The sequence below is a fragment of the Ricinus communis genome, chromosome 8 (genome assembly GCF_019578655.1).
Source record: "Ricinus communis isolate WT05 ecotype wild-type chromosome 8, ASM1957865v1, whole genome shotgun sequence".
Classification (NCBI taxonomy): domain Eukaryota; kingdom Viridiplantae; phylum Streptophyta; class Magnoliopsida; order Malpighiales; family Euphorbiaceae; genus Ricinus; species Ricinus communis.
This window is the reverse complement of record NC_063263.1, coordinates 2194950-2205984: the sequence shown is the minus strand read 5'-3', so window position 1 is coordinate 2205984 and position 11035 is coordinate 2194950. Positions and strand designations below refer to the sequence as shown.

Genomic DNA, 11035 nt, shown 5'->3' with positions numbered 1-11035 from the left:
ATACTATAATTCAATTCATATACTTACGAATACTAATTTTGAGACATCAATTAATATGAAATTTGACCCAAAATTTGAGACAACTAGAACTAGATTTTATCTGGAACCAACTTGAACCAAACCCATAATTCTTTAAATTCAAAAAAGCAGGACTAGAAAGATTTGAACCCAAACCAACTAAAATCTAATCCAATCCGAACCCAAACTAGCAATCCAAAATGATCTTATCCGAATATGACTCGACCCGCCCGTTTACCATCTCTAATTTAAATCTCTTCTAACTTTATTATTTTTATTTTATTTTCTCTTTTATATTTTTTTCAAATAAAATAAATTTTTTAATGAATTTCAATCAAGCCTAGCATTAATTAGCAAATAGTCAAAACTTAGAGGAAATTGTAATTTGGTCTTAGAGCAGAGAACATTGAGCAGATCAATTTCCAAGTAATTACTACCGGGAAAATCAGTAGGGAAAGTGCATTCAAGAACAAACAGATCATTACAACTCGTAGCTACCTCAACTAATTCCCATCAAAGAGGGAAAATTACGTGTGCATTAATGCAACAATGTCTTTATATATTACAATTTTTTTTTCTTTTCTTAAATGGATACAAGAAATCAATTCAGAGCTCAAATTTTACACGAACTTGGTGTGGCCTCGATGATCTGTAAGGAGGGGAGAACTTTTATTGATGATACAGTCAATTCTCATGATCCTTTCCCACTCCGTTTCTTTTCTTCTAGTGCAGCAGCTTCATTCAACATGTCAGCAGCATCATTATGCATGTCCAGTTTGGCAAGTGCAACTGACTGCATATAAAAGGCTGTAGGCCACTCTGGATATACACACTGTGCTTGCATTGCATCTCGAAGGGCAGCATCTGGCTGATCATTCATGAGATAACATAGACTGCGCCGTGCAAAAACTGTTGGAGAAACCATGGTTCCCACATCTATGAACTGCATAAGAAAAAAGAAAGCAAACGAAATCGTGTCCAAAGTTAGCCAGGGTTCCAATGTTAGGTGCTCATTATCCCGTGTGTGCATAAAGCAAACAGAAGAGGATGCTTACAAGCTCAAAGAAATATATGAAACCATGCAACAAAAAAAGCTATTTCAGCAAAAGAACTGATCCCTGTTACCACTCATCACCCAAGAAACAAAAAACAGTACTAAAGGAAACCTTACAGAATCTTGTATGGAGAGAGAAAGTGAGATGGATGGAACTAACAGAATGCAGAATTGACAGACAACAAACTTTCAGCATTTACTACGATAATCCACAAAACAAAGACATATTTCTGTGAAATAGTTTAGAAAATAAATTGAAAAAAAAAAAAAGAACTAGTATACTAGAAAAATCAGGGGTCAAGGAGCCAAAATTTCTCACAACTCGGCAAATTTCATAGGCATACCTGGGAATAACAGTCAATTGCCGTTTTAAAATCTTTATCACGGAATGCATAGTCCCCGTGCTTCCTTGAGTCCAGCATATCTCTCATTTGTTGTGTCCACTCTTGGAAAGATAACTAGACCAAACCACATCAAGTAAAACCTCTCAGCATAAAATCGAAGGAGATGTAGAAGAGCTGATACTATTTATGTCAGTTACCTCATTTGTTCCCTCATCATCTTTGTAGTGTGTCATAACCAAGATCTGATGAATCGCTGTGAGATCCATCCTTGAACAAGCCTCACCCATTGGTGAGAGAGGGCGCTGAGGGGTTGGCGGAGCTTCCTCATGTTTTGCAATTCCAAGCATTACATACGACGGGACCTGCCAAACTCAGAATAGTAGTAATTAGTTTCTATACATGACATACTGCTCAACTTTGAATATAAAAATTGGGAACCTCATTTATTTAATTATTTCTCTGTACAAAAAGAGATTCTAAATATAAAAAAGTGGGAACCTCATTTATTAATTTATTTCTCTGTACACAAAAAGACCATTGTCCATTTTATATAAAGCACCATAAAGAAATAAATAAGTGAACTTGACACTAAACATTGATATCATCCCCACCAAAAGCCAAATTAAATAGATTAACCAAAGAGTAGACCAGCTCCTACAAAATATAGGTGTCCTAAATCTATCTTAAACTAGAAATAGTTACAGCATCTTTTAACATTTCAGAGAAAAAGATACAGTGTTTAAAATAGAATACACAATTCATTGGTCCGTCTTTGTGTTGTGCCCTAAAGTTCAAAATATACTGAGGGATTTGCTCGATAAACAGACATCAAGAGTAAACTATGTCATAGAATATTCAACCAAGTATTCTAATTCAACATTAAAGACCCGGTGTCTAAACATATTATTGCCAGTCCATTGGATTCCATCAAATCACAATTTCTTTTATAGCGACCACCTCCGAACTTGGTCAGTGGCCAGTGCCTGCAACAAGATCATTCAATAGGTGACTTGTGCCATCAGCATAGGATGCCATCCTAAGAGTCGTTCAAATTATTCAATATCTGTAATTACTAACTATGAAAAAGAAACAGTTTCGAATTGACAACTTAAAAATCAAATGGTTAAGAAAGGTTGAACTCCCTTACATCAAGTTTCGTTTGCAGGCGAGCAAGTGTTGTAACAAGATCCTTTGTGCTAGGCCGTTCTCTGGGTTCATATTGCAAACATTGAGAACCAAGACCAACAACCACAGTTGCTTCTTCTGTGGAAAAGTTTCCCTCTAAATGTGAATCCATTAACAAAATGATGTTTCTGCCTCTTATCATATCAAGAGCCTGTGTACTTGCAGAGTTATCAAAAGAATAACAAAGATTCTATCTAAATATATAGACGAAAAACGGAAGAGTACTAAATATTTGCATAAAATTCTTTTGGTGCATGTATGAGAACTATAAAAAGAACCAAGATGATCCTGAGATGTTATAGTACTATGCACAATAAGACCTGTGTTCAGTTAATATATTCATCTTGTAGCATTTATAATGGAATCCCTGTTTAGATATATTCGTGGAAATCAACTCTAGACTCCACATTATCACATACCTTATAAGGTATATAAAAAGTTCTAAAAGGGACCGAAACAAACTAAATCTGAAGGTTCAACTCCCCAAAACTTGTTTGAGCTTGTTTATTTACACTATTGAGCAATACCCCTTGTTTTACTCACCATATTAACCATCAGCTACCTTAAACTCATATTAGACAAAGAAACTATATTGAGAGAGAGAGAGAGAAGTCAAATTGAATGCCACTTCAGAGCTATCATAAATGAGCTAAGCCTAGAAATGCGAGAACTCCCATTTGGCTAATCTGCAATCAAACTCTAAAATCTTCTCTTAAAGAAAAATCAATGAGAAAAGGAGGGGAATGGAGGGTGCTACCATCAACCTACTTTTCCAATGAAATTGATTAATGTTACAAACATACAAGGTCTTACTTCTATAACTAGCATGATGGTAGGGTTGTTCATAGATCGGGTAAGATGCCAAACCAAGAATCAGGTGTCAAAAATATCAAATCTGACATAAACTAAGAATGATGAGAAGCCGATATATTCAGGTTAATCGTCAATAGGTTCAACAGTCAGATATCATCATGCAAAAACAGAGAATCAAGAACTCCTTCCATAGACAACAGATAAACTATTCTTAGTTTTCAATCGAATTAAAAGAAAAAGGTAATGAATCTTGAATCCATAAAAGGCATTATTGAGTCTATGGAACTCACCATGCTAATTTTCTTTGAAAACAAAATAAAATCATTGCAATCAAAACCCACCTGAAATCATTCTACATTTTTACTTACTGATACAAAATATTTTCAAAATCATCTTTTAAAATTCAAATATAGAAACAACTTGCAAAAGCCATATCTCAATGCCTGAACTTCTTTCTTCAAACAATCAGCAGTGGAAAATCTCTCTAAAATCCACACTGTGAATTTGAATCTGAGATCATCAAGATGGAATATTAAATGAAATGAAAGGCGAAAATAGCACTGCTTTGCAGAAGTTCACATGAGAGACAGAAGCGGTGAGTGAAACGTGAAGGTGAGTATTCAGATAACTATCTTTTACAAATTTTGATCTTCTAAAGTAGCCGAATACGGCTCTCAATTTGGTCGGCACTCGACCTTTTTATGGATCTCCCGCAAACCAAACACATCAATTTTCCATGAATTCCGAAAGTTTTTAATCTAAAACTGCAGTTTTTTTAGTTCTTACATATCAATTTGGGTCAGGTTATCGGGTTAGGCGGGTTCGATAAACAACCCTACTACATGGTACTATAAATATATACCACTTACATGATTTGGAGGGATATGCTTTCCACTTAGCAAGTCCAGAAGAACAGTACCAAAACTGTACATAACGCTTTCAGGGGTCACCCTTCCTACAGAAAACAAATTATGGCATCAACAATAATATTGATTGAAATAATATAAGGACAAAGTATCGTGTAACTTCCATAAGAAATATTATCTTTCCACAATAACATGAATGCATTTTGAAATTGTTATTGACATTTATTTTGAAACAAACAAGGCAAAACAACTTATTTCATGCAGGTGAACACCATGCCACAGCACATACCTAATATAAAATATAGGCTTCAGCAAATTCTAGTTTATCCATCCTTGGAAAAAACTAAGCCTACAAAGTTAAATATATGTAAGATGCTCTTCAGCAAAACTATTGTGATGCAAACTAGAATACGTATATAGTTCTGTACAGCCAAAAGTAGCTTAGTTAAGTATTGATCAAGATATAGTTCCTAAAAAAGTTAAAACCTAGAATAGCTACTTTGTCTTGTTTACCCATCCAATCCCGTATATAAGTTGTGCCAAAATTCAGGTCACTGAAACATCTTGATGGGTTTGTAGATAAATAAGTTGAGCTGAACCAAGTGTTGCTTTGCTCAAGGCTGTCTCATTTCTTGTCAGACTAGGCTGGAAGTCAGCTCAACCTCAAATGTCCTCTAACTTTGTTTTGTGTCTAAGCTCAGATTAATTTAGCTACAACCGATTTGAAATGTACCCCAAATGCAATTGAGCTAATTTTTTATTACTTGTGCATTTTCTATTTTAAAATGAGCTCCAAGTGATAACTGCAAAAGGCTTGTTTAATGCTTCATGACAGCTGTCTCCTGTTTTTAAGGGATACAGCCCTTTAATTAGCTCGTAAGGAAACCCCATGGAATTGTTCTTATTTATAATCCCATGTTTCATAGCTAATTTCTTTTATTATAGAATGCCATTTCAGAATGACTTACATGGTCACGCAGAATGGAATACCATAGAACAACTCTCATCGAACTGTAAAAGACTATATATATAAGCATCAACAAGATCAAAAGCAGCATGTTTAAAGAGTATGACCAAGGTAAAGTAACTAACTAACATCTGTTTCTCAATCATATAAATTTGTGTTCAAGCTCGTATAGTCCAAGTAAATAAACATGAATGAGCCTTTATCAAACCTGTTCACAAGCTGTTGGCTAAGCGTACTTCTTTCAAAGTCTCAAGTCACTAAACACAAGTGAGCTAAATCTAAAACATTACAAGCTATGAACTAAGATACAGGCTTGTTATGGCCCCACTATCAACTATAAATTATCAACTTCACATGCTTTCTGTATAAATGCAGCTATAGGGGAATCAGTTACTAAGGCATCCAGATAACATACTAGAAAATCCTGATGTTAATTTATTATTTCTTTATACTTCTTTTAACAGAAAACCAGCAATGATCTTTGAGAGCAGGGCAATTTGCTTCTAGAGATAGTTGTGGATAATACATACAGAAAACAAAAATCAAGAGTATGTCATAATTAACCCCATGAAAGTCAATCCGGTTATGTTAGCAAAGATATAAAATCCAGAAAAGAAGGAGAAAAAAAAGTGATTTGAAATGATAGTCATCCAGAGTTGCAGACAACATTTTTATTCTTAACTTATTATATTCTTGGTAAATTCAAATTCAATCCCAAATTGATTGAAGAACCCCAAAACAAAAACATAAGGGATCAGAACTCAATTCATCATAAGATATTAAGATATAGTATTATTTCAGTGGATTTAGATAAAGTAGACACCTGAGTAAGTACCGTCAAAAAGAGTTTGACTCAGTTTCCAAGGTAATTTATGTAAGCAAGCATTTCAAAGCCAAAAACTAGCAGACTAATGAGAACGCAATAGAAAGAAAAAGAAAATTCCTTACCATTTCTTAAATACTCAGGAGGCGTGTAAGCAAGATTTGTGCTGTAACTTTTCCCATCCCTACTGTTTTTCATCAAGCCAAAACATGAAAGGCGCGGATCTCCATCCTACAAGGTATATCACTTAAAATGGATAATCAACGCAAAGGGACATAAACTGCTTCTAAAATATCCAGAGGAGCACCATATTAACAAATGTGGAAGTCAAAATACCTCATCAAAGAGAACCCTATACGCATTCAAATCATGGTATAATGGACGCCCTTGAGAACTGCAATAATCTAAGGCTTCAGCAATGTAAAAGGCTACTCTTAAACGCATTGCCCATTCAATGGTTTGATTTTCCCCTGCGAATAGTGATAAAAAATTGAAATAAGACTATCAAGTAGAATAATACAGATCCAACCTCAATAAATTGGTTTAATTTTCTAGTTTGGCTGATGCAAAAATCTATTACAAGGAAATGAAAATAGACATTTGAAAAAAAAAAAAGAATACTTGAATTACAAGTTCTTTTCTAGGTCGACATTAATTCAGTCGACCTGGGTTTATCTAACCTTCTTAGAAGTAAAAGCTCCCAGATTATCTCCATTCCAGCCAATAGCCTTAAATACTTCAGGTGAATATTTCAAGCATACAATCCACAATAGGCAAAAAAATTTATTTTTGGCATGTTAATTAGTATCCTAGATGTCCATTTTGTACGGGCACAGAACCATAAGCCATTATAGTATCAGTTGCACTCTGAAGTTTCAAGATATAGTACCTCTAATGTATGCATTGACCACTAGTGTATATTCAAGGTGAGGTTTGTTCTGTAACTTTCCAATTTCGCTCAACATAATGATATAAAAAGAGAGTGCTAATTTCTGAAGCTACCTGAAATTTATTGATATCATTCCATTTGGATTATAGAATCATTCTGCAAACAAACACTTACAGCATGCCTAGCTGTCAAGAACGGACTAACAGTAGAAGACAGAAAGGCTACAATGGAGCATTTCAGGAAAACACAGTTAATGGCACTAGAGGAGAGTTGAGGAACTTGGAGACAATATTTCCAAGATTGAACTCTCATCAGAAAACGTGAACAAGGCCAGTATTGGTCTGCACGTTGGCTTCAGTATGTTGAAATTGTAAAGGGGTAAGACCCTGGGTTTTGATTACCAAAGCAGCATTGGCTGCAAGGATGTAGCAAATTTGGTTGGATAGAAATGCTTGGAACCATTAGCGGCCATAATAGATGACGCCCAGGCTCCAAGTTTCAAGTTTGGAAGTTCTCGGAAATAAAAAGCTAACTTTTACAGCAAGTGCGCCACCTTTTTGCATTTTCAGAGTTCTTTAGCCATGAGTTCAGTGCATTTTGTTTCCAGAGATTTAATTGGTTGTTTCCATATCCTATTTGAACACACTGTATCTCTCTAATTCTGTTTCTGAGCATAAATCACACCATTTAAATTTATTGGGCTTGTAAAGCCTACGTCAGAGAAAAGTTCCAAAAGTAAATTCATATAAATGATCATATCTTTGCAATGATACCCAAAAGGGCAGCTTAGAGATTACATAAATTCAACAACCAGGTATTCTCAAAGTACATTCATTAAAGCATCATATAAAGCATTTAAGAATGCAACCAACTCAGACATGTGAAAAAGGAAAGAAATCAAGCCATACAATCAAATAAATACATAAGCAAAACCAAGAAACATAGAAAGCATTTTGCAATAAAATCAACAAAATTGAACTAAATCACTCACGATTTTTTCTACATATAAAAATGAAAAAAGAAAGAAAGAAACACATACAGTGAAATAAATGCTTAGCTAAAGTATCATTAGGCATGTATTCAGCAACAAGAAGCCTCTCGTCTCCATCACAACAATACCCAATCAAATTAGCCAACCTTTTATGTCTCAACTTCCCAACACCCCAAGCCTCCTCCTGCAAACCCACAAAACAAAACATACCCAAAAAGTAAAACCAATCAAAACCGACTTCAATAATATAAATAAAAACCAACAAATTAATAATAATAATAGTAATAATAACAACCGCAAACTGCTTAGGATCAGGCCAAGCCATCTTAGTAAATTTTTTAACAGCGATCCAACGGCGGTTCTGAAGGCGGCCCTTGTATACAAGATTAGGAGCTTTTTCACCACTTTCAGAGACTATATTGTCAGAGCTGAAGTTATCAGTGGCTGCTTTGAGGTCTGAGAAAGAGAACTCAGAGAAAGATGGGATTCCAGTAGAAGGGTCTAGAAGCACAGAAGATGGAGATGGGTTATTATGGTTATTAATTTGGGTTTGTTTTTTCGTTTGGTCCTTTTCTGGATGGGTTTCTGTTACTAATGAAGATTCACAACACCCCATAATTAACTTTTGATTGCTTGCTTCTTTAATTCCCTCTTTTCTTTTCTTCTTTTGTCTAGTGATTCAATCAAAAAGGATTTATGTTTTAAGCATGTGTAAGCGTAGCTTACAGGTTGAAGAAGAAGAAGAAGAAGAAGAGAAAGAAAAGAGAGAGAGAGAGAGAGAGAGAATTTTGGGTTTTGTGTTTTTTTCCTTTTTGTTTGCCTTTTCTTTCTTCTGCTGTCAGTTGTTTTTTTAATTTTTTCTGCCGTATTGTATAATTGTAATAAAAGCTTTTATAATTTCTAACAGTTCCCTTCGCTCTCTTTTAACTGCTTTCTTTTCTTTTCTTGGTTGGGTCATAAATAAATCATCCCATTTTTTCATCGGTCCATCTAAAATATTCAATCAATCTAATAGTTTTTCTTTAACTCAATCGATCTAATAGTAAAACTTATACATTTTTTTAATATATATTTATAAATAATAACATGAAGGGCTGGCAAAAAATACATAAATATACTAAAATATTTATTTGGAGCTTATAATTATAAGATTTAAATTGTAATATTCGTTCTCGCAGAAATCTTATTTTATCAGTTGAATATAATATTAAAATATTAAAATTTGGACGAGTATTTAGCTGGGACATGTCATTGATAATGTACAATCCTTTACACTATGTACACTCTATAAAGTGCAAAAAGCTACCGATTTGGTCCAAAAAAATTTATATTTATTTATTTTATTTCTTAATTAATTATTTAATTAATTTAAGTCAAATGGTTAATGAAAAGATCGAGAATAATAAGCAGGAGGAGAGAGAATCAAAAGTGAAAATTATTTTGAAACTCTATTTCTCAACTATCAGTTAGAAAAGCCAAAGAATAAAAAAGAAAAAAGAAAAAAAGAGAATGGAAACGCAAACAATTAAATTCAGACAAATATAAATAAAATTCAAGCATACCAAATTTTCTGTATTTTCTTTAGAAACAAAGCTTACATTGTACCTTTTATTTTTAAGTGAATTTATTATAGTAAACTACAGTCATATTTATAGCCATTTCTTAGGCTTTTTACCTACAATTATTTGAAAAAAAAATTATGTAGTCTTTAATTTTAAAATTTAATATTAAAATAAAATATATTAATAAAATATTTATTATCATTATTTTATTTTCAGAATAAAAATTATACAATTCTAAAAAATTTTAAAAAATCAATTTTTTTAATTTACTCAACATGCTGTTTAATAAATAAATATTTTAAAAATGAGAAATGGAAAAAAAAGATAAAAATATTTCTAAATAAGCATGTTTTTCCAATTAATAACTCAATCAAGTTAAATATTTTATTATCCCCTGGTAAAATTATATCATTAACTCTATAGTTGGATTAGAGAAAGATAAAAAATAAAATAAAATAAAGATTTATTATAAATTTTCTTTCATTTGAAAATCAGAGTAAAATAAAAGGGAAAAAAAACTTGATAAAGATAGTATCCAATCATTACTCTCACCTCTACGACAAATAAAGAAGGACATAAACCTATGAATGTATTTATGGATAAGATCACTAAGGGAGGAAGCTTTAGCGGTTTTCACATCCCAATTACTACCACCAATGAGAGATCTCAAGGGTGAAACTCAATAATTTCACACTCATAAAGGGCATCCTCAAAAGGTAGACTAGAAATGATAGCAAATTAAGAGGCTATCAAAGTTTTTCTAACTCTCTAGTTGAAATGACATGTCACCATTGAATTTTAACTCAAGTGTGGACATAAATTTTAGAATGAGTTTCCTATATGTTTCTTCTCTAATACTGACAAGTTTCATCCAACCATTTTTAGTTAAGACATCAACCATTTTATCCTTCAACTCTAGTTTTACTAAAGCATCCCAAAAATTCCTAGTATGTGTTACATTTATAGTATGAATAAGCATGTCTCTTCTTGTATTCTCTGCTGAGTAAGGAGGCCACATAATCACCATCACTTGAGGATTTCCCCTTCTTGGATACATCTTAACACGTTTACTTTGGAGAATAGATGGATGAAGATATTCTAGGGATTTGCATTTCAAAAAAGAGAGTTTTTGAAAGATTGAATTGAAAGATGCTCAAATTGAAGGAGTATTTGAGAGAAAAGATGCTTTAAGTGAAATTTAAGGTTGAAATGACTAGTTTTAGAAGAAATAAAAAGAGTTATTGGGGTTTTGAAAGAGAGTCGTTAGTTTTTATTTTTATAGAATTTGCAGCGTTCACGCTGGTGAAGAATTATTCACGACCGTGAAAATCTGGTTCACACTCGTGAAAAATAATTCACAGCCATGAAACCTAAAATTTATGAGTGGGACCGTGAAGTCTTTTGTCAAAATTGAGTATTTTGCTTCAAGAACTATTTTCATGGCTATGAATGAAAATTCACGGCTATGAGGACCTGTTTTCATAGGTGGGAATAATGTTCTCAGCCATGAAATGAAAGCATGG

General features: G+C 33.2%; 1 protein-coding gene across 1 annotated transcript; it reads right to left on the bottom strand.

Moving 5' to 3' along the window:
• Positions 1-424: 424 nt before the first annotated feature.
• Positions 425-8794, bottom strand: LOC8282416 (serine/threonine-protein kinase BSK1). Its single transcript, XM_002525703.4, has 9 exons — positions 8246-8794; positions 7999-8134; positions 6407-6540; positions 6196-6301; positions 4284-4369; positions 2564-2752; positions 1614-1778; positions 1417-1530; positions 425-961 (listed from the first exon to the last, which is right to left on the bottom strand). Exons 1-9 carry the CDS (start codon positions 8564-8566, stop codon positions 710-712), a joined length of 1503 nt encoding a protein of 500 aa, XP_002525749.1. The 5' UTR covers positions 8567-8794; the 3' UTR covers positions 425-709.
• Between the last annotated feature and the right edge of the window lie 2241 nt (positions 8795-11035).

Coding starts and splice junctions, on each gene's coding strand:
- LOC8282416 (XM_002525703.4), bottom strand. CDS start 8,566: ATGGGGTGTTGTGAATCTTCATTAGTAACAGAAACCCATCCAGAAAAG. Junction 6,541..7,998: donor AGCTAAGCATTTATTTCACT/GTATGTGTTTCT, acceptor CACTATTCGCAG/GGGAAAATCAAACCATTGAA. Junction 1,779..2,563: donor GCCTGCAAACGAAACTTGAT/GTAAGGGAGTTC, acceptor TGAGTTTGGCAG/GTCCCGTCGTATGTAATGCT.